Below are 22,900 nucleotides of genomic sequence, written 5' to 3' on the forward strand. Positions count from 1 at the left end.
TGGAGAATGAACTCTACCACTGGTGGGTGGGGACGGGAGGGAGACACTGGGGGAGAGAGCGAGGGACGGGGGGACAGGGTCCACAGAGAAACGCGCTCGTGACCTGACTGATGCCACTGTCACCCCTCTGCCTGCCACCTTTGTCATCACAATATATATATGCATATATATATACATGTATATGTATATATATGCATTTTAAAGCCTAAAGTGGAGCTGTGGTTCAAGTGGTAAAGCACCAAGGTGAGAAATGCTTAAAGACAGGGCCCAGGCACACACACACACACACAAACACACACATGCATGCACATGCACACGTGTGCACCTGCACACACAGGGGCTTGGTATTCAACTGGTCTGGGGGCTCGGGCGGGATTAAGATTCCCTGATCTGCCCAGCTAGGTGGCTGGCAGAGCTGTCCGCTGAGTTTGAGAACTCCGGGAGCGGGGAGGGGGAGGAGCCTGCAGCTCGGAGCAGCACCGGTGGTTCCCCGGGTCCCCTGGCAAGGATTTGGAGAGGGACAGAAGAAGGGGTGCTGGAGGAGAGACGCCCAGGTGGGGAGGGGCGCAGCTGTGTGGCGTCACGGGGCAGGTGGGCCGTGCGTGGGGGCTGAGCGCTGGCCAGGCCGGGCCTCTCCACAGACGTGGTTAGCAGAGGGGGACGGGAAGGTGGTCTTGGACCATCTTGAGGTCGGCCACTAGGTGTGAGGCCTCCCACGGGGGGCGGCCAAGCTCTGACCCAAGCCAGGACGGATGGCACCCGCCCCGCCACAGGGCAGCAGGGAGGAAGTGCCGCGCTGGGTTGCATCTGTGAATCTGAATTTCCTCCGGAAAAGAATGACCTCATTTCCCTGGGGTGTAGGGGGTGCGGTGGTGGGGGGGGCTGATGAGGCAGAGAGACAAAGTGTCCAGTGCTTTGGACTCAAATACAAAGAAAAAGGAATATAAATAATATACATTACTGGGCTGGGAAGGTGGCTCAGTGGTAGAGCGCTTGCCTTGCATGCATGAGGCCCTGGGTTCAATTCCTCAGCACCACATAAGCAAAAAAAGAAAAAAGCTGGAAGTGGCGCTGTGGCTCAAGTGTTAGAGCGCTAGCCTTGAGTTGAAGAGCTGAGGGACAGCACCCAGGCCCTGAGTTCAAGCCCACAACCAGACCCCCCCCCAAAAAAAATAATATATATTACCATCTTAATACCTATATTAAAAAATATCTAAGCTGGACGCCAATGGCTCATCCCAGCTGCTCAGGAGGCTGAGATCCGAGGATCGTGATTCAAAACCAACCCCAGGCAGGAAAGTCCGTGAGATTCTTATCACCAATAAATGGAAGTGGCGCTGTGGCTCAGGTGGTAGAGCACCAGCCTTGAATGAAAGTGTTCAGGGACAGCGCCCAGGCCCTGAGTTCAAACCCGGTGACCAACAACAACAAAAAGCAACAAAAAACAAGTGACCAACAACAACAAAAAGCAACCATAAAAACAAAACAAAACAAAAAAATCCCTATCATCCTTCCTTCCTTCCTCTCTCTCTCTCTCTCTCTTTCTTTCTCTCTTTCTTTCTTTCATCAGTCTGTCTTTTGTGCCAGTTCTGGGCTTTCCTCTCTCTCTGTTTTTTTTGTTGCTCATGGGACTTGAACTCAGGGCCTGGGCACTGTCCCTGAGCACTTTCACTCAAGGCTGGCACTCTACCACTTGAGCCACAGCACCACTTCTGTTTTTCCAGTGGTTCTTTGGAGATAAGAATCTCACGGACTTTCCTGCCCAGGCTGGCTTTGAAGCGTGATCCTCAGATCTCAGCCTCCTGAGTAGCTGGGATGACAGGTGTGAGCCACCATGCCCAGCTCCTCTTCCTTTTTAATTGAGCACCTGCTGGGAAGTGAACATTGAACCGTTTCCCTTAGACTTTTCTTGTTTGATCTTCCCAACTGTAGCTCAGAGGATTTTTTTTTTTTTTTAATGATCCTATATCTTTGTTTTATAGAGGAAGGAAACTCTTTTGGTAGAAGATCCCACGCATTGCATGTGGACAGTCCGCCTTTGGAGTTCTGGATCATTCTAAAGCTCTGCCGCCTTCCAGTCAAACCGGATGACTGAGTCTGGGGGCTGGAGCTGGTGTGGAGAGCCGGGGGGAGATGACCTGAAATGAAAATGAGTTCACAGAGGGACAGGAGGAAGTGTGGGAGGAAATAAAAAACTATGGGCCATAAATACATAAACGAGCTATAAAAAGAGCAGACACACAGCCAGTCGGACCGGGAGGAGAAAACCCTCTGTTCCACCGCCAAATAAAAAACTTGGGGTTCTGAATTGGTAAGGACATGATTATGTGCCACACAAAGTGTCTTTTAGTTCACTTTTATGAAAGCAAAAAAATAGATTTAAACAAACAAGTGGCCCCGGTGCTGGTGGCTCCCGCCTGTCATCCCAGCCACTCAGGAGGCTGAGATCCGAGGATCGCGGTTCAAAGCCAGCCAGGGCAGGAAAGTCTGTGAGACTCTGATCTCCCAGGAACCACTAGAAAACCAGAAGTGGCGCTGTGGCTCAAGTGGTAGAGCTCCAGCCTTGAGCGAAAGAGCTCAGGGACAGCACCCAGGCCATGAGCTCAAGTCCCAGGACAAACAAGAAGAAGACAAATGAAAAGGCCGGAAGGTCCATTTGGGGCCTGGCCTTGGTGTTTCCGGCCTGGCTGTTTCCTGCTCTTAGCCATTTCCTCTCCTGCCTGATTCCGCTCCTCCTTCCTATCTATATCTGGAAGCTTGGATTGGGCTGTGGGGTTCTCAAGTTAGCTTCCTGCAGCCCTGGTCCTCGGAGGAAAAGTAGGGGGGCATCGGGCCCCACTGCTGCAGGCCGGGGTGGGGGGGCCCTCCTCCTACCACCCCTGGAAGGCAGAAATTGCAGGGCTGAGGCGAGAGAAGGTTCTGGTGGCCTGGGTGCTGGCCTGGTACTTCTGCAAGTGCTGATCCTTGGGATGGCTGGAGGCTGGGCTCAATCTGACTTCTCCTGGCCCACCCTGGGGCTCTGGGTCACCCTGACTTCTGGTTCACCCTGGGGCCTGGGGTCACCTCAACTTCTCCTGGGTCCGGGGTCACCCCGACTTCTCCTGGCCCACCCTGGGGGTAAGGACCACACCCCTGGCCAGCCCGGGCCGGGTGGGTGCTGAGGGGCGGCCAGGGTGACCCCGCCTGGGTCGGGCTCCTTTTGGGGGGCAGCCTCAGGTCTGGGGAGCAAATGGGAGGCACAGGTGATGGAGGAGCCGTGCCCAGGCCGCGGGGCCGGGGCGCAGTTCGCGTCCCCCACCCATCCATCCATCCCTCCACCCATCCATACGTTCATTCACTCATTCATCTATCCATCCCTTCATTCACTCATTCATCCATCCATCCCTCCATCCGTTCATTCACTCATTCATCCATCCATCCCTCCACTCACCCATCCACCTACCCACCCACCCATCCATCCCTCCCTCCGTTCATTCACTCATCCATCCATCCCTCCTTCCATCCATCCCTCCTTCCATCCATCCCTCCCTCCCTCCCTCCGTTCACTCACTCATCCATCCCTCCCTCCCTCCGTTCACTCACTCATCCGTGCCAGCCCCGGGTGGGTGAACCCAGGGCCGGTGACGATTCGCTGATTATTATTTATAGAAAGACACACCCCTCGGTGCCAGGCCTCGGGCCTGAAGGCGGGCGCGCTGCCACTTGAGCCTGGTTCCTGGTGGAGATGAGTCTCGGGGCCTTTCCTGCCCGGGCTGGCCTCGAACCGCGATCCTCAGCTCAGGCCTGAGCACCGGCGCCCAGGCAGGCCTCAGTTTTGGGGACCCCCCCCAGGCCCTGAATCCGAGGACCCCCAGCTCTTCACCCTGGGGCTTCCCCACACTTCCTGAAACCTCGCCCGAGCCCACATCCAGGAGCCTCGGCCGACGCCGGGCGCCAATCGGCCAAGGCCCGGCCGCGCCGCGCTCCCTTATAAACATCGGGACACGCGGCCTGCGCCAATCAGAGGAGCGCCGCCGCTAAGCACCGCCCACCCCGGAGCCAGGCGCTCCAATGGGGAGCGGGAACGCCGCTCACCCTCATTTGCATACAAGCGAATACAAAGACCCCAGGGTACGGCCGGTGCGCGCGCAGCTCTCTTCGCGGACGCCTTGGGGGTGGGGGCCCTGAAAAGGGCCTTTTGGGGTGTGTGTGCGGCGGGGGCGCGCTCAGCCCCCAAAGCCGTAGAGCGTGCGGCCCTGGCGCTTGAGCGCGTAGACCACGTCCATGGCCGTGACGGTCTTGCGCTTGGCGTGCTCGGTGTAGGTGACGGCGTCCCGGATCACGTTCTCCAGGAACACCTTGAGGACGCCCCGGGTCTCCTCGTAGATGAGCCCCGAGATGCGCTTGACGCCGCCGCGCCGGGCCAGGCGCCGGATGGCGGGCTTCGTGATGCCCTGGATGTTGTCGCGCAGGACCTTGCGGTGCCGCTTGGCGCCGCCCTTGCCGAGCCCTTTGCCGCCCTTGCCTCGACCCGACATCTTCGCACGAGAGCCGCCGACGGTGCTCAGCCGCCACCGGCCACCCGGCTTATATGCACTGAGAGCGGACCTGTTTGAAAACCGCGCGGGTGGGCGGGGCCTTAAGCCACGCCCCCAGAGTCTCTGTTCTCCCAACGCAGGAAGCCCATCTGTCCGCACCGCCAGCCTAGGCTAGGGTTTTTATGTTTGTTTGTTTTTGGTGTTATTTGATAAAATAATTTTATTTTTTCTTTTGAACACATGTTTTTCTGGTCTCTATTTGTACTTTATATAGGTGTCTTGAAGTAGTTGCAGTGTATGGGTACAATGCGTCTTGATTAATGTCACCCCTTTCCGCCACCCAGCCTTCCCTCACTTTTAATTTCCTAGGCTCTACATTGATTTTTTTTTTATTTAGCCATTTTACACAGCTGTTTATGTACGCATGGCATTGCATCTTGGTGTGTAGTAACCCCTCCACATTTCCACTTCCCCAAAGGCCCACCCCACCCCTTGCTTTTCTTCATTGTGTGGTCTACACAGTGAATTGTTTTTGTTTTTGCCATAATTTGGTAACTGAGTTTATGCATCGGGGAGGTTTTTATGGCGCTCTTTCTCATCACTGGAGTTGAAAGCTAGTTCAGAGTCTGTGCTGGTTTGTTTTTAACCTGACTGGCTTCATCATTGACGTCTTGGGGAACTCTCTCTAGCAATTCCTTTTTGATCCTTAGTCTGGAAGATAGTCCTTCCCTACAGGAACTCTTGACAGTAAAAAAAAAAAAATCCCATTTTGAAATTTGTTTAATTTAGGCCGATTTTAATCTTTGCCCAAAGCATTTTTTTTTTCCTCTCCCACCCACCAAGCCGGGTACTGGTGGGGCTCAGCCCTGTAATCCTAGCTGTGCAGGAGGCTGAGGTTGGAGGATGGCAGGGGAAATTCTGGAGAATGAAGCGGCCAAAAGGCCAAAGTAGAACTGTGGCTCTAGGGTAGAGCACCAGCCTTGAGTAGGAAAGCCAAGTAAGAATGTGGGGTATTGAGTTCAAGCCCCAGTACCACCATTACAAAAATACGTAAATAACAACTTAGTGTCTGAGCTCCTGTCACTTAGCTGTAGAGTCCTGTGATGGTGAGAAATGAGGAAGCAAAGGAAAATTAGGAGGCAATAATTTCTGATCTAAAAAAGCATCTTATTTCCGGGCCCGGGAAGGGGGTGCAAATACCCATTGCTTCCTCCCATGAAGTCCCTGGGTTCATCGGAGAGGCCTGGGAACTTTTCAAGGCTGATTGGTGCTCTACCACTCGAGCCACAGCTCCACTACTGGCTCTCTGTCGGCTAGTTGTTGACGAGAAGCCCACAGACTTTTTCTGCCCCCGGCTAGCTTCGATCCCACGTCCTCAGATCTTCAGAATCACTGCCCAACATGGAAACTTGCACCTTCCCTGTGACCAGCAGGCCGGTTATTTATAGAGGGCGTTATGCAAATGAGGAGTCGGGATACCCACTCTTGATTGGATATCATTCTGGAAGGCGGGCCATAATCCAGCGAGCTCATTGGGGGCGGGTCCTGCCTGTCGCGCGGTTTGGACGTGCGGCGCCCAATGGGAAGGCGCGGCGGTTTGTGCGGAAGGAGGCGCTGCGGGCCGCTGGGCGCTGCGCCCCGCCCGCGTGGGTCCCCGGCGTGCCGCGCCCATCTGCCGGAAGTTGGGGTTCGCCCACTTGGGGGAGCAGTGAAGCGAAGGAACTTAAGTTCTGCGGGGTTTGGGGCCGCGGAGCCCTGGGCCTCCCCCGACCGCGAAGGCGCCACGCGTGGGCTCCTGCGTCCTCCCAACCCGACGCCCAGGCTCCGCCTCGGCCCCGGGGATTTTAGGGCCACCCTGCACCACCCCGCCTTTAGTTCCGCCTGGGGTCCGCGCACCCACAGCGCTTGTTTGCACACCTCCCTCCCTGCCTGCCTCCGCTGGGGCGGGCGCGGGCTCCCCGCAGGGCCGGCGGACACCTCCGCTGCGGAGAGGTTCGGTCCCCAGCCTCGCGCGGGACGCGGTACGAGAGGCCCGAGCACGCGGTGTGGACTGCGCCAGGCAGCTGGGCGGCGGGCTGGGGGCGCCGCGGGGGGGGCGTGGCCACGAGGGGCGCTCGAGGGGGCGTGGCCAGGGGCGTGGCACGGCTGGGAGGCGTGGCCACGAGGAGCACTCGAGGAGGCGTGGTGTAGGGTGTGGCATGGCGGGAAGGTGTGGCTAGGAACAGAGCGCTCTAGGAGGCGTGGCCAGGGGCGTGGCATGTCTGGGAGGTGTGGCTAGGAACAGAGCGCTCTAGGAGGCGTGGCCAGGGGCGTGGCGTGGCAGGGAGGTGTGGCTAGGGCAGAACGCTCTAGGAGGCGTGGCCAGGGGCGTGGCATGTCTGGGAGGTGTGGCTAGGAGCAGAGCACTCTAGGAGGCGTGGCCAGGGGCGTGGCATGTCTGGGAGGTGTGGCTAGGAACAGAGCGCTCTAGGAGGCGTGGCCAGGGGCGTGGCATGTCTGGGAGGTGTGGCTAGGAGCAGAGCACTCTAGGAGGCGTGGCCAGGGGCGTGGCATGGCAGGGAGGTGTGGCTAGGGCAGAACGCTCTAGGAGGCGTGTCCAGGGGCGTGGCGTGGCGGGGAGGTGTGGCTAGGAGCAGAGCGCTTTGGGAGGTGTGGCCAGGGCGGGAGGCCAGGATGGCCAGGGGAGGCAGGACACATGGCCTGGTTCCTCATCACCACACAGAGCTCTTCGGACGCCCCGGTCCACGTGACCCCGCGTGTGTGCGCATGCGCCGGTGTAGGACACTGCTCCACGGTCGGGCCGCAGTCGAGGCGCCCAGGGCCCGGCCAGCTCCGGGGGAGAGGGCGGGCCTGGGGGGTCCCCGTGCTCCCCACACCGCCTCCCGCTCCATGTGCGCGCGCGCGCGCGCGCGTGTGTGTGTGTAAGGCAACCACCGCGCCTCGCTCTCTTGTACCTTTCCATCGCATCAAACTGTTTCATGCCTGCCAGGAGGAACTGTGCGTGTGTGTGCGTGCGTGCGTGTGTGTGCGTGCGCACGCACAAGCACGGGCTGCTCCCAGCACAGCGTCTACCCCGCAGGGCGCGGGCCACTGCCGCGACCCATGACACGCCACATGCAGGTCATGACACACATCACACACCACACGTTCACCACCACACGCTGGACACGCCCGTGACCCTGGGGTTCATCAGAACCCTGGGGGTTCATCAGGACACTGGGGTTCATCATGACACTGGGGGTTCATCAGGACACGGGTTCATCAGGACCCTGGGGGTTCATCAGGACACTGGGACACGCCCGTGACACTGGGGTTCATCAGGACACTGGGGTTCATCAGGACACTGGGACACGCCCGTGACACTGGGGGTTCATCAGGACACTGGGGTTCATCAGGACCCTGGGGATTCATCAGGACCCTGGGACACGTCCGTGACGCTGGGGGTTCATCAGGACCCTGGGGGTTCATCAGGACACTGGGCACGCCTGTGACACGGGTTCATCATGACGCTGGGGTTCATCAGGACACTGGGGTTCATCAGGACACTGGGGGTTCATCAGGACACGCTGGTCGCTCAGGACTGCGTTCGTCATGATTCTGAGCATGCTCCTTGTCGTGTTGTCCACACGTCACAACACACTGGACAGACGCGTCCCGAGGAGGCGCGGCGCAGCTGGCTGGGATCAGGTCCTCAGGGTCCTGCGCTCCACGCCGGCCCCACCCCTCGCGCTGGCTGCGTCCCGAGGCTGCTCCGGGGCACGGCGCATGCGCGCTGCCCCCGCCCCGCGCGACCCAGACGGACGGCCAGGCGGAGGCCAGCGGGAACTACTTTAATGGAGGAATTGTACACAGCCACGCGCCCGCCGCGCTACGAGCCAAATATTACAAAGTATTTACAGAAAATATGAAAACAACTCAAACACCGAAGTCGGGAGGAGAAAGGCCGGCGGGGCCGCGGGCTCAGAGCAGCCCCTCCATCTCCTTCATGAAGGCCTCGTACACGTCGTCCTTGGTCTGCACCGACACGGGCGCCGCGGGCCCGGCCTTGGGCGCCGCCTTGGCCAGCGGCGCGGCCGCGTCCTCCTCCGCCTTGCGCGCGGGCGCCGCCGCCGCGCCCTTGTTCTCGCGCCGCACGCGCAGCGCGGTGGGCACGAAGCGCGTGATCTCCGCCTTGGGGTTGGTGATCTGCGGCTTGGCGCTGATGGTGGCCGTGGCCTTCTTCTCGATGGTGGCCGCGCTGGCCTCGTCCGCCTTGGGGCGCTGGATCAGGTTGGGCGGGGCGCTCAGCACCCCGGGGTTGGGCAGGGGCGCGGGCGGGAAGAGGCCGGGCGGCGCGGGCCCCAGCGGGGGCACCAGGGGCGGCCGCATCATGCCGGGCCGCGGCGGGGGGAGGCCTGCGGGGCGGGGCGGGGCGGAGGCGGGTGAGCGGCGCGGCCGCGGCCGGGGCGCTGCTGAGCGAGGCCCGTCACCCACGCACAGACACACAAAAGCCAACCGCAGCCCAACTCCGCAGCGACGGCCGCGGAGCGCGACGCGGCCCCGCGGGGAGGCCGGGCGCGTGCGCAGCCTCGGGCGCAAACTGACCGTGGGCACGCACGCGCGGGGCCGCCACCCGGGATCCTGACCGTGGCCTTGGGCACGCACGCGCAGGCCCCTCCACCCAGGATCCTGACCCTGACCGTGGCCTTGGGCACGCACGCGCGGGGCCACCACACGGGATCCTGACCGTGGCCTTGGGCACGCACGCGCAGGCCCCTCCACCCGGGATCCTGACCCTGACCGTGGCCTTGGGCACGCACGCGCAGGCCCCTCCACCCGGGATCCTGACCCTGACCGTGGCCTTGGGCACGCACGCGCGGGGCCGCCACCCGGGATCCTGACCCTGACCGTGGCCTTGGGCACGCACGCGCGGGGGTCGCGGGGCGGAGCCTCACCTGGGGGCGCAGGGGGCGGCAGCCTGGGCGGGGGTCCTCTCGGCGGGGGTCCGGGCGGCAGGCCGGGCGGGGGGCCCGGCGGAGGGCCCGGAGGGCGGCCGGGCGGCGGGCCGGGGGGCAGGAGGCGCGGGAGAGGCCCCCGGAGGCCCGGCATCCCCGGCGGCCGCAGGAATGGCGGAGCCCCTGGAAGACAAGGACAGCGAGTGAACCCAACCAGACCCCCGCAGCCAGCGGACTTCCCAGCCCCGCTGAACCGCACGCACTTCCCCCAACCAGCCGGAGCCGGAGTGTGCAGCCCCGAGCCGGAGTGTGCAGCCCCGAGCCGGAGTGTGCAGCCCGAGCCGGAGTGTGCACCCCGAGCCGGAGTGTGCAGCCCCGAGCCGGAGTGTGCAGGTCCCGACGCAGAGCCCGGCTCCTCAGGGCCAGGAAGCCATGGGGCGCTCAGAGCATCCTTCAAACAAATGAAGAGCCTCAGCCCGCGCTGTTTCCCCGCCCCTGAGGCATGCGCGAGCTTTGTCTCCATCAAATGAGCACAAACAGCCGGGTGAGCACCAGTGGCCCCGCCTGTCATCCCAGCCACGCAGGAGGCTGAGAGCCGAGGACCGTGGTTCAAAGCCAGCCCCGGCAGGAAAGCCCGTGAGACTCTGAATCTCCAATGAACCACAAAAAACTGCAAGTGGCGCTGTGGCTCAAGTGGTAGAGCCTCGAGCTGAAGAGCTGAGGGACAGCGCCCAGGCCCTGAGTTCAAGCCCCAAGACTGACAAACCACCAACGAAGGGATTGGAAAACATGCACGAAGGCGACAGGACCGTGCGACAGTTCCTGAGGAAGGGGACGGGGTGAGGCGTGGCGGCGTCTCTATGGCTGGGGTGGCATGGTGCGCGGGGGAGGTCGGGCGGCCTCAGCGCCCCCCGGTCCTGCGCGCCTCACCCCAACTCCCGGAAGGCCAACTGCGCGAGTGGGCGGGGTGCTCACCTGGAGGGGGGCCCGGAGGGAGGCCCGTGGGGGGCCCGGGGGGCCGCAGCGGCGGGGCGGGCGGGGGTCCCAGGGGCGGCGGCCCCGGCATGGGGGGCGCCTGCAGCTGGGAGGGGGGGCCGGCCTGGGGGGGGCCCTGCTGGGGGGGGGCCCGCGGCCGCGGCGTCGGCGTGCGCGTCATCCTTATGCTGCTTCTGCGGCGGCTTCTCGGCGTCCGAGTCGTCGGAGTCTTCCTCGTCGTCCTCCTCGGAGAACTCCTCCGCCTCGCGGCCCTCCTCGGGGATCTCCTGGCCTGGGGGAAGGCGGCACGCGACATCACGTCACGCTCCCATGGGGGGACCCGACCGGATCTGGGGACCGGCTACTGCGCGCGGACCCTCCCCTCGGGGTGCGGGGACACGCGTGGTGCGGCCTGCCTCACCCGCCATGCGCAGCATCGTGGCTTGAAGCGGAGTCAGCTCCTTCATGTGCTTCTTCTTCTTCCTGGGCTTGCCGGGCATGTCGGCGAATCGAACGCTCAGACCTGGGGGGCAAAGAGGGGCCGACAGCACGGGCAAGTGGTTTGTAAAGAGCGCGGCTGGAAGGCGGGGCCCACGGGGTAACGGAGCTGGTGGGGCGAAGCGCACGGGGAGGGGAGGGCGGGCCAGCCCGAGGGTGAACTGCCACACCAGCCCCGGCCACACAGCTTAAAATTTAAGCCAAAGCCCGTCATCAGCCCGTGCCGTGGCTCCCGCCTGTCATCCCGGCTACTCGGGAGGCTGAGATCTGAGGATCACGGTCCAAAGCCAGCCCTGGGTAGGAAAGTCTGTGAGACTCTGATCTCCAATAAACCACTAGAAAACCAGAAGTGGTGCTGTGGCTCAAGTGGTAGAGCGCCAGCCTTGAGCTGAAGAGCTGAGGGACAGCGCCCAGGCCCAGAGTTCAAGACCCACAACCGACCAACAAAAAGATGGTCATTTTCAGGCCCATAAAATCCTGCACCAAGATGAAAACGACCAGAAAACCAGAAACTCAAGCGTGAGTTATGTGAGGGAATTCAGCCACAATTTTTGTGAAGGATCCTTGAAAAACAGAATCCTGTTCAACTTGTAAAAAGCAATGTCACTTTGGTGATCAAAAGTAATCTACCAGCCAACATAAAAAGTAGAAGCAAACTGGGGGCTGGGCAGGTGCTTGCCTACCATACGTCAGGCCCCGGGTTCGATTCCTCACATACACACAAGAGCTGGAAGTAGCACTGTGGCTCAAGTGGTAGAGCACCAGCCTTGAGCCAAAGAAGCTCAGGGACAGTGCCCAGGCCCTGAGTTCAAGCCCCTGGACTGGTCAAAAAAAAAAAAAAGTGGGGGTGGGGTGGGGGGAGTTAGCATCAGGAAAAAGAAGTAACCAGGGAATTCAAAAACGAAATGTTTCATTTTGAAATTTTGTTTTCCAAACGAAATGTTTTGAAAACCCTTGGGTCCCTCCTTAACCCTTCACAAGCCGGGAGAAAGTTACGTGGAGCTGAGAGGCGCACGAGGGTGCGGTATCAGCGCAACTCGCCGCACACACGTGCGCGCGCGCACACACACACACACACACGGGTAACACGCAGACTCCACTCGTGCTCCTAGAAAGCTGCCTCGCATGCATAAAGCAACAGCAAGAAACAGCAGCCTATCCCTCGGCTGGATGGGATCTGCTGCAGGAGGAGAGTCTTCCATGAATCCCCACGACACACAGTGGCTGTGCTGCAGGCTTGTAAAAAAAAGCCAACAGAGGAGCAGCGCGCTCACCTTCGGGGGCTGGGGTGGGGGTATGTGGGGGGGGGGCCACGCTACGGCAGCGCACATGCGTGGACCAGTCAGGCCCCCCAACGGAGCCTCTGGCGCGGGTGACAGTGCTCTGTTCACAGACACGGCTCCCCACGGCTCTGGGAGCTCAGGGGCCCCGCACGTTCAAGGTGACACGTAAGACAGACGGCAGGGTCCTGACGCTACGGACGCTCCCCCACAGACCTCCTTCCCCTCTCCCCTCACAGGCCCCCACGGATGCCTGGTGCCCCTCCTCGCCCGCCCCGCTGGGAGCTGCGGCTGCGCACGCGGACCCGACCCCGCGGCGTGGGGCTCCGGCACACACCCGACTTCTTCTCTTCGGCGTGGTCCCGCTCGCCGCCGTCCCGGCGCACGAAGTCGTCGCCCTCGCTCTCGCCGTCGGACCTGTCCGTGTCGCTGTCATCCGTGCTGTCCCCCGGCTTGTCCTGCTCCATGTCCTCGGGGTAGCCGTCGTCCTCGCTGGTGCTGGACGCGTCGTCGTCGTGGCTGCGCTGAGCTGGCGGGGACAATGGGCAATCACGGACCCGCCATGGCGCAGGCGGGCAGGCCAGACCGCCACTGCCCGACGCCAGCCACTGCGACTCAGCCTGAGAACCGTAAGCGAGCAGAGGGCCCGCGGCAGGAGCTGAACGCGGAGCTGCTCAGCTGGTGTTCTAGCGCCTGAGCTAGGCCTCCATGCTGGCCTTGGGCTATCAGAAGACGGAGCAAGGGATTTCTCTGCAAAGCGGCCAGCCTCTGGCAATTTCTTTCCAGAAGGTCAGGGCCAGGGCCGGGGTCGGGGACAGGGTCAGGGCCCAGGGCCCGGAGTTCTAACCCTACCACTGAACAGTAAAAAACCAAAAGCCCCACCCCACAAGACACCAGAGGCTCCACTCAGCAATGGTTCTGCGCACACGGCTCCACGCGTGACCGTGCGACATGAGGATGTGGGAGGGACAGAGCTGCGGCTCAAGGGACTGGGAGAGGGAACCCTCCAGACACCCCCCACCCCCAGCGCCCCGTCCCGTCCGCTGCTGCGCAGGGAGGGGCTGGCGGTCAGGGCGCGGGGCGGGCGCATCGGGCCCGTGCTGAGGGCCAGGCACGGGCGACAGTGCACGCGAGAGGAACGGCCAGTCCTTACCAAGCTCCGGGCTATACAACATGTCCTCCTCGCGCCGGCGAGCGGGGAGGTCCAGGGCGAAGCCCACTTTCCGGCCATACATCTGCAGGACTTGGGGCGGTGGTGGCCCGGGCGGGGGGCCGGGTGGCTTCCGGCCAGGCGGCAGTCGGGGGACACCATGGCCGAGCAGTGGGAGGATGGAGACATTGCGAGAGGGAGGTCTGCAGGAACACGCGCCGCGGCTGAGTCCCACGCCTCAGATCACGCATCACGCCCACCAGCCAGCACCCCCAGAACCCCCTTACCCGTAGGCGGAAGTCTTCTTGAGGATGGAGGGCGGCTGGGCGCCGGGCAGTGGGATGTCTTGGATGAGGATGTTGGAGGGCGCGTGTGGCATGTCGGGCAGAGGGATGCTCTCCACCTCCACGTGCTGTGCGTTCTGAAACACACACGTGTGTAACACACGCGCGCACACACAGAGCTAGTGGGCAAATGGCGCCCGCAAGCCTGATATGCAACCAGCTGTTTTTGGTTTTTTTGGCCAGTCCTGGGGCTTGAACTCAGGGCCTGGGCGCTGTCCCTGAGCTGGTTTTGTTCAAGGCCAGTGCTCTACCACTTGAGCCACAGCACCGCTTCTGGCTTTTTCTGTGTATGTGGTGCTAAGGAATCGACCCCAGGGCCTCATGCATGCAAGGCAAGCGCTCTACACTAAGTCTCCTTCCCAGAGTGGCCACTGCTTTCTTACTCCTCTTATGATCAGCCGACTCTTCCTGGGCATGTCTCGAAATTGCCGTTTATAGAGAAACCAGACCCTTTAAAAGCTACCCTTAGTGAAATTTCAGACAGTGGCGTGCTCTGCTCTTTAAGTTACCCTGAATTCCCTGCAAAACGGGACTCAAACCACCTATCTACCTCACAAAAAAGTAAATGAATCAATCAATCACCTCACTGGGTCCCTCCTTACAATAAAACACAGGGCCAATGAGTGCTCAGTGCTGCACCCACGTGCTCCTTCCCACTCAATCCTGAACACGATCCAACATAATTATTTTTTCACCATGGAGTAGTTTGTCTGTTAAGGGAACCAGGAAGGAGCGTAACATATTCTAGAGATCCACGTTCTTCTTTAAATGGTTGTCAACAGATCAGCCCTTCTCCATTTGAGTGGCTTTTTACTATGTAAATGTATGTTTCCTCATTTATTATCCTGTTAATGGGAACCTGCACCATGGCTAGTTTTCGGCCGTTACTGTGCTGGTGGGAAATGAAACCGGGGACTCATTTGCCAGTGCAGAGGTTGAGCATATGTTCTACCTGAAGATATTTTGAAGATGTTTAAAGCCATCCATTTTGGGGCTCAGTGGGGAGTGCTTGCCTCACACGCATGAGGCCCAGGGTTCCATTCCTCAGCACTACATAAGCAGAAAAAGCCAGAAGTGGCGCTGTGGTTGCGTTCTAGCCTTGAACTGAAGAGCTGAGGGACGGTGCCCAGGCCCAGAGTTCAGGCCCCATAACCGACAGAAAATTTCAAAACAAAAAGCCCCACATCCATCCATCTTCCAGTTTTTAAGGGCATAGCTGAGCACGGCTCATTCTCGAGAGGAAGGGCAACTACCTTGACGGCATCGAAGTACTGGCTGAGCTGGGCCCTCTTCTGCTCGTACTCCACCTCCAGCTTCCTCAGCTCCTTGTAAATATCGGGGTTCTCTTTCTCGTACAGCCGCAGGATGCGCTCAAAGGTCTCGCGGAGCTTTTTGCGCTTGTCCTTCAGCACTTTCTCATTCAGCTGTGGCTGCTGCACTGGATTGAACTCTGAGAGAAAAAGCAGGGTTCCACCGTTATGTAATTTGAGAGGAAGGCCACTTCAGTTTCAGTCCTCGTGTGTGGCAACAATGCTACTGAAAACTGGTAACAAAAAGTAGATCTAAGGGGCTGGGAAATGGCTCAGTGGTAGAGAGCTTGCTTTGCATGCATGAGGCTCTGGGTTCGATTCCTCAGCACCACATAAGTAAAAAGAAAAAAGCCAGAAGTTGTGCTGTGGCTCAAGTGGTAGAGCACTAGCCTTGAGCTGAAGAGCTGAGGGACAGCGCCCAGGCCCAGAGTTCAGGCCCCACGACAGGACCCCCCTCCCCCAAAAAAAGGGGCTGAGAAGGTGGCTCAGTGGTAGAGTGCTCACCTAGACTGCATGAAGCCCTAGGTTCGATTCCTCAGTACCACATATACAGAAAAAGCTGGAAGTGGTGCTGTGGCTCAAGTGGTAGAGTGCTAGCCTTGAGCTGAAGAGCTGAGGGACAGCGCCCAGGCCCCGAATTCAAGCTCCACAACTGACACACACACAAAAAAGTAGACCTAGACCCGATGCCCTTTTCCATTTCCTTCAAAGACACCAGAAGAGACATTTATTAGATCTACCCTTTAAAAGGTACCGATTTGTGATGCGTGGGATTGACCCAAGGGCCCTGTTCCTACATGGACGCGGTGTACCACTGAGCCACGTGCAACCTAAGACTTCGCCCCTTTAGAACAGACATTCGCTGCGCTTCTACTTCTCAGCAGGGAACCCGAAGCCGTTTCAGTCACGGTGCTGAGAGCCGGTGAGGTTCCACCAGGCGCAGCCGTGTTAGGTGCCACGCCTCTGCCGCCCGAGCCCTGGTGTCTCACCCCCACCCTGTGTTCTTGGGCCGCTCCATGCACTCACTGAGCACCTGTCGCCCAACAGGTGGGGCTTGAATTCTGGGCGTGGGCGCTGTCCCTGCACTCTTCAGCTCAAGGCGAGCGCTCTATCGCTTGAGGCACAGCGCCACTTCAGGTTTTCTAGTGGCTTTTATTGGAGATCAGAGTCTCACGGACTTTCCTGCCTGGGCTGGCTTTGAACCGCGATCCTCAGATCTCAGCCTTCTGAGTAACTAGGATTACAGGCGTGATGCCCGGCCGTGAGACTCTTATCTCCAATAAACCACTAGAAAACCAGAAATGGCGCTGTGGCTCAAGTGGTAGATTGCTCGCCTTGAGCTGAAGGGCTGAGGGACAGCGCCCAGGCCCAGAGTTCAAGCCCCACGACCGACCCCCCCAAAAAAAATTTCTGGTGGCGGACAGTTGATTTTCCAACCATTTAGATAACGGTTCCATTCTGACACCCTCTGACTTCCCAGTGGCGTGAAGCTGTATGTAAGGCACTTAGCACCAAGTGTGCGAGTACCACACACGTCCTAGGCCCCTTGTGCCTTCTACCTCTGCACAGGAGCCGGTAATCATGTGATACTCAATACTTTACACAGGCTGTGGCTTGCCGGCAGTGTCTTCTCTTAGGTAGACCGCCTAGGCAGTGATCTTTCTTTAGTTTGATGGAGTGAAGGCGTGATTGACAGGTAGGTGTCAGGACAGGACTGTGCTAGCTGAGGTGGAATCGTGTTTTCCATATTCTTTCTGGCTCTCCTACTGGGGTTACCTCACCTGCTGGGGGACCCTTCCTCCGCCTGAGCCAAGCTCTTACCCATCTCGTCTAGCTTCTCCATGTCCCGGATGATCTGCTTGGGGTCCTTCATCTTCAGGACCGCGGCCCGCACCATCATGCGCTGCTTCTTATTCTAGAAAGACGCAAGGGGGAATAAAATGGATGCTCAGATTCATTCATTCAGAAATCTGAATCTTCCCTTGGTTTATGATGATTTCTTTCGAGCAACAGAAACAAGAGCTAAATTGTTTTGTTGTTGTTCTCAAAAGTCTTTTAAGACTTTAGTAAAAAGCGCCATGCTTTGGCAAATATGTCAACACCTTCCCCAGTTAGTAAACACAAAAACATAAAAAGTCACAGCTAAATTTAAAAATTTACATGGGAACAGCAAAAGATTTTGTACAATTTGGTGCTAAGCAATAAAACAAGCTAAGCAATAAAACAAGCAGTGCAAAATTGCCAAATAGCTACATTCCCTTGCGTGTTAAAGCATGATATACATAATATATGAAAGGCTCTTTCTGATATAGCTGAATTGCTTTTTTTTTTTACAAACTCAATGTCTAGTCAGAAAAACAGATAAAGAAAATATTTAACATATTTATAGTCACCCAACAGTGACTTCTAACAAGGCAGTGGTGTTTAGTAAAGAGCAAGAAAAGAGAAATAAAACCATCTAAAAAGAGACAAAAATACCATCATACACATGATGAACTATGCAACAGTTCATTGTGTAAGTGCAACAATTTTTGGCATGGCTAAGAGTTTTAAGAGGTACAAGATTTTTGGCAAACAATCAGCTATGTTATTTGGAAAACTATGGATCCAAAATGGGGAAGATAAACCCAAGGGCCCTGCAGGGCTCTGAAGCCTCACCTTCTTTAATTCTCTCTTCCGGGCTTCCTTTCCTGAAAGGGAAGAGGGAGAAGCAATGAGAGGTTCAAGCCTTCAGCCTGAGCAGTTTCCCCGTAACAGGCTTAGTTACTGTGGAGGTGCCCCGAGGCACCGCAGGCCAGCTGTCTGGCAGCACCCTCTAGACATTTCAACCCAAGTGTCAAGGCATTCCTGTTTCCTGTTTTCCAGAAAACAAGCTGCGGATCTTCATGGAAAAGACACCATAAATACTAAGAGCCTGCAAAAATCAATCTGCTCAACATTTTGAACACAAACACACACACACACACACAAATATCCCTTAAACCAATTCTACTCTGCTTGCCAATTGGACGTGGTAATATAGGAAATACAGGCAGGACTTTATGTGTGTCAAGCGGTCATCTTGTGCCCAGTACTCTAACTCTGCAGGCCCTACTGCTCGAACCACTGAAGTGGCCAGGAAGAGGCGTATAAGGGCCATCTGCAGCCCTGGCTACTCACGGGCTTGGTCTGTGGGGTTCATGAACTTCCCACTCTTGGTGGAGGAGGTCGATCTTCGTCCCATGGTGACAATCTGGGTGGTTCACTTACAACTTAAAAAACAAAAAACAAAAACCGAGAAAAACCTGTGGAAGAAAAATAAGTAGCTTACTTTTTCCTGCATATTTCCAACATGTCTTCCTCTTTATAATAAAGGCTCCTGTCAATCTCTGGAAAGAAACATGTCTTTGGGTGTGAATTCATTCGTGAGACTTTGCTCTTAATGTTGACTTTAGCACCTGTGCAAGAACAAACAGCCCCAACTTTCTGGACCACAGCGAGATTTCCATTATCCTCTAGATAGGTAATAGTGAACATCACTGCCTCAGTGGCTGACCAACCTACCCGGCTCCTTATGACTCACAGCAAATGACTCTTAACAGGGGAAAAAAAAAAAAAAAGAATCAGGCGGATGGATTACCAGCCAAGCATGTGTGTGTGTGGGGGGGGGGGGGGGGGGGGAGAGGAAGCTGTCAAACCCCCGGTGTCACCTCCCCCCTCACCAATCAACTAGAAATTACTCTGTGACACCAACCATGACGACAAGAGGCCATGGGGGCCTTTTTCTAAGTGTCGGTGAAAGAGGAATCAAAAGGGGGCTCGGGAGACGGGGCTCTGGGATCAAGGACAAAAAAAAAAAAACCGCCTTCCCTGGCCACCTCCCAGGGCCTTTCTTGGCCATGTGGGCGGCCGCTTCCAATCCTTCAGAGACCTTCTGTAAGTTTCCACGAGAGGGGGAAGAGGCCTAGATAGATATAAATACCTAACGTATATGTATAAACATATACATAGCTATAAGCTGGTATGGTGGGGGGGGGGGGGGGGCCCTGAACATCTAAGCATCTAGAACATCTAAGCATCTAGAAGTCCCCATGGGGGGAAGGGGGGGAACCAAGCCCTACATTTTCTATTAAGTTTCTGCGGGCCCGGGGAGCGGGAGGGTCCTAAATATCCAGAAGTTTCCACGGACCTGGGGTGTCGACCCTAAACGTCTAGAGGTTTCCACGCACCTGGGGTGGGGGGGGGGGGGGTGGGGGGAGAGCCCTAAATTCCTCGACGTTGCCCTGGGCCTGGGGAGGAGGGGGGGGGGGGCAAACGTCTAGAAGCCTCCATGGATCCAGGGTGTGTGTGTGTGTGTGTGTGTGAGTGTTTGGGGGAACCCTCAACTTCTAGACGTTTCCGTGGACCCGGGCCTACACTTCTAGAAGTTTCGGCGGGCCAGGCTCCCCCCTCCCCCCACACCCCCCCCCACACCCACCCCGGGGAGGGGGGGTGGCGGCCCGCGACGGCGCAGGCCCGCAACCGCCGGGGCCGCGGCGACGGTTGGCGCCGGCCCGAGCCCCCGGGCGCCCCCGGCGGGGCCGGGCTCCGGGGCTGCGGGCGCCCCCGGCGGGGCCGGGCTCCGGGGCTGCGGGCGCCCCCGGCGGGGCCGGGCTCCGGGGCTGCGGGCGCCCCCGGCGGGCCGGGCCGCACACGCACCCGCACACGCCCGCACACGCACCCGCGCCGCCGCCGCCGCCCGCCGCGCCCGGGACGCCTTCACCTCCGCCGCCCGGACAGCCGCCCGGACACCGCCATCTTGAAACCTCGCGCCCCTCCGCCGGCCGCACGTCACTTCCGGCCCCGCGGACGGACGTCCTCGCGGCGTTGCTAGGCGCCGGGACCAGCGAGAGGCACCCGCGGGGGCCGGGGGCCAGAGGAGCTTCCGCTCCCGTCCGCCTCCGATTGGTCGGTTGCCAGCCGCGGGCCCGCCTTCCTCTGCGTTGACTGACGCACACTGCCGCCCAGTCCGGGGGAAAAGGAAGAAGCCGAGCCCTGATTGGCTGATGGGCTTGCCTCTGGGACCAGAGACGTTGCAGCCTGGGTTTGGAAGGTCCAGCGCTCCGGGCGCCCTGGTCGCCAGGCCCCGAGGGCTCCTTCGTATTTCTTTACGATTGTTGTCTCCTCTGTTCCTTTTGTGCCGGCCCTGGATACTGTCCCTGAGCTTTTTCACCCAGTGCAGGCGCTCCTACCTCTTGAGCCACAGCTCCACTGCCAGCTTCCTGCTGATTCATTGGAGATCAGAGTCTCAGGGGCTTTCCAGCCCTGGCTGGCCTTGAACTGTGATCCTCAGCTCTCAGCCTCCCGAGTAGCTGGGAGGACAGGCGTGGGTCTGTGAAGTTTTCTTCCCCCTCTCCCTCCCCCCACCTCCCCCTCCTCCCCCTCTCCCTCCCCCTCCCCCTCCTCCCCCCCTCCTTCACTGTTGTTGTTGGGATTGTTATTATTATTATCTGACCTGAAGGGGGCGGAGTCATTTCTGAGGTTCATCTGAGTATTCCCTTGTAGAAAAATGAGCCATGGCTGACTCCATCCTGTCTGATGTTTGGAGAGACATGTTGGTTTTTCCCAGAATCTTTTTTTTTTTTTTGGGGGGGGGGGGTCCGGTTGTGGGGCCTGAATTCTGGGCCTGGACACTGTCCCTCAGCTCTTCAGCTCAAGGCTAGCACACTACTATTTGAGCCACAGCGCCACTTCCGGCTTTTTTCTTTTTGCTTATGTGGTGCTGAGGAATCGAACCCAGGGCCTCAGGCATGCAAGGCAAGTGCTCTACCACTGAGCCACCTTCCCAGCCCCTCCCAGAATCTTTGAACGTGCCCTGGACCTCATCAGATCAGTCCTACAGCTGACCTCTCTTTGTTTTGTGGATTTGTTTTTGTTTCCTTATGTCATATTCTGGGTCTCCCTACAGACAGCCCAGGCTGGCCTGGAACTCCTGATCTTCTCGCTTTCTGAGCTCAGAGACTACAGGTCGCTGGACATCTTAGTGAAAATTCCTGGAGGTCTGTTTGGATTCCAGTGTCAGGAACAAGATCTAAGAGCTCAGGGGTGAGAAGCCAGGTAAGGGAAAAGAAAATAAGGTCTGGAAGGGGAGCGACGACAGCAGATACTCCGCAACGAATCTACAAAAGCAACGACGGAAGGGAAAAGGAAATGGAGATTGCAGATGAAAAATAAAAGCAGGCTTTCCTCTAGCTGATTGCAAGTTTTCGTCGGGCCGCTGGGACTCCGGTGTCACACACGCCCGTCACGCTTATCAGATGTGTGAGATCCGAGGCCCACTGCTCAGGGCCCCCAGATGGGAAACTAAAAAAAAACATCCTGTTTCAGAAGAACCAGCAAAAGCAAGACTGGAGGCGTGGTTCAAGTAGTAGAGATCCGGCCTCAGAAAGCACAAGGTCCTGAATTGAACCCCCCCCCCAACAAAAGCCCCCCCAAACAAGCAGTTTTCCTCTCTTGTGATTCCTGAAGGAATGTCGGAGGAGTTAGTGGTTGCAGAATGCTTTGGAAAGCAAAAGCCTGCAGCTACAGGAGCAATGTCGAAGCACAAAGGGCTTTTGTAAAGCGTAAATAAATGGCTTTTTTTCCCCCTAAGATGGAAGTCATGAAGCGCACCGCCCAGCTTGGGTTTTTCCTGAGAAAAAGCTCCTCCCTCCCCCCCCCCCCCCCAATCAACCATGGCTTTTCTTTAAAAGACAAGTTCTTAAAAGAGGACCACATTTCCCCCCCCCCCCCTTCTGAGTGTGCGTAGCTGGAGCGTGCTTTTTGCTTTTTAAATGTTCCACAGCAATAGAACTAGGCAGAAACGGACTCAAGACTTGACTTACAAAATGGTCCCCTCCCTGGACAGCGCCTGAATAATAGCGAGAAAATTATACTTACAAAATAAAATGTTCTTCCAAGCGCCAGTGGTTCCCGCCTGTCATCCAGCTACTCTGGAGGTTGAGATCTGAGGATTGTGCTTCAAAGCCAGCCCCAGGCAGGAAAGTCTGAGAGACTCTGATCTCCAATAAACCACTCAGAAAACCGGAAGTGGTGCTGTGGATTAAGTGGTAGAGCACCAGCCTTGAGCTGAAGAGCTGAGGGACAGCGCCCAGGCCCTGAGTTCAAGACCCACAGCCGGCAAAAAAAATAAAATATTATATATTAATGTTCCATAGTAAATGCATTGCATTTAATACCAACAGAGCTGTTTTTTAAAAATAAAGATCATCGTTGCTTTATCTTTAATATAAAATCCACCCAGATAACATGATATAATGACAACTTCACAAAGCTATGGTCTCCCCTTTTATTTATGTATTTATGTATGTGTGTGTGCATTTAATTTTGCGGGTCCTGGGACTTGAACTCAGAGCCTGGGCGCTGTCCCCGAACCTCTTTGTGCTCAAGGCTGGCGCTCTACCTCTTGAGCCACAGCACCACTTCCGGCTTTTCTGAGTAGTTTATTGGAGATCAGCGTCTCAGGGACTTTCCTGCCCGAGCTGGCCTCCAACCTCGATCCTCTCAGATCTCTGCCTCCTGTGCTGCTAGCAAGGATTACAGGCATGAGCTGCCAGTGCCCGGCTTCATTGCCCTTTTATTTTCAACCTCAGGAGTTTCCACAAAACACCATTTAAGCTAAAATAACAATATGTTGAAGGAATCGTAATAGTAGAGACAATCATAACAGCATGACTGTTTCTATTGGAAATAGCGTCCCTACTTCTGTTTGAAAACCCCAGGTTCATCATAATAGCTAGGATATGGAAACAACCCAGATGCCCCACCACAGATGAATGGATCCAAAAATTGTATCTATACACAATGGAATATTATGCAGCCATTAGAAATGACAAAATAATGGCATTTGCAGGGAAATGGATGGAGCTAGAAGG

The 22,900-nt window shown here is 57.7% G+C and overlaps 2 protein-coding genes across 2 annotated transcripts; both read right to left on the reverse strand.

The window, feature by feature from the left end:
* Positions 1 to 4,165: 4,165 nt before the first annotated feature.
* Positions 4,166 to 4,524, reverse strand: LOC122101015 (histone H4). Its single transcript, XM_042671383.1, has one exon. The coding sequence runs from the start codon at positions 4,515 to 4,517 to the stop codon at positions 4,206 to 4,208; it is 312 nt and encodes a 103-aa protein (XP_042527317.1). The 5' UTR covers positions 4,518 to 4,524; the 3' UTR covers positions 4,166 to 4,205.
* Positions 4,525 to 8,327: 3,803 nt separating this feature from the next.
* Wbp11 (WW domain binding protein 11) lies at positions 8,328 to 19,800 on the reverse strand. The gene is given in 13 exon segments (XM_042671388.1): positions 8,328 to 8,911; positions 9,452 to 9,634; positions 10,427 to 10,578; positions 10,580 to 10,718; positions 10,848 to 10,949; positions 12,542 to 12,733; positions 13,358 to 13,557; positions 13,642 to 13,775; positions 14,952 to 15,148; positions 16,830 to 16,923; positions 17,667 to 17,698; positions 18,168 to 18,292; positions 19,708 to 19,800. Coding segments are annotated over 12 exon segments (1,923 nt in total). The 5' UTR covers positions 18,232 to 18,292; positions 19,708 to 19,800; the 3' UTR covers positions 8,328 to 8,477.
* Positions 19,801 to 22,900: the final 3,100 nt, after the last annotated feature.

Source organism: Dipodomys spectabilis, unplaced genomic scaffold (genome assembly GCF_019054845.1).
Source record: "Dipodomys spectabilis isolate Male_0828 unplaced genomic scaffold, ASM1905484v1 ptg000615l, whole genome shotgun sequence".
NCBI classification, from domain to species: Eukaryota; Metazoa; Chordata; class Mammalia; order Rodentia; family Heteromyidae; genus Dipodomys; species Dipodomys spectabilis.

Bases quoted from the DNA above. Each gene is read 5' to 3' on its own strand.
- LOC122101015 (XM_042671383.1), bottom strand. From the start codon at position 4,517: ATGTCGGGTCGAGGCAAGGGCGGCAAAGGGCTCGGCAAGGGCGGCGCC.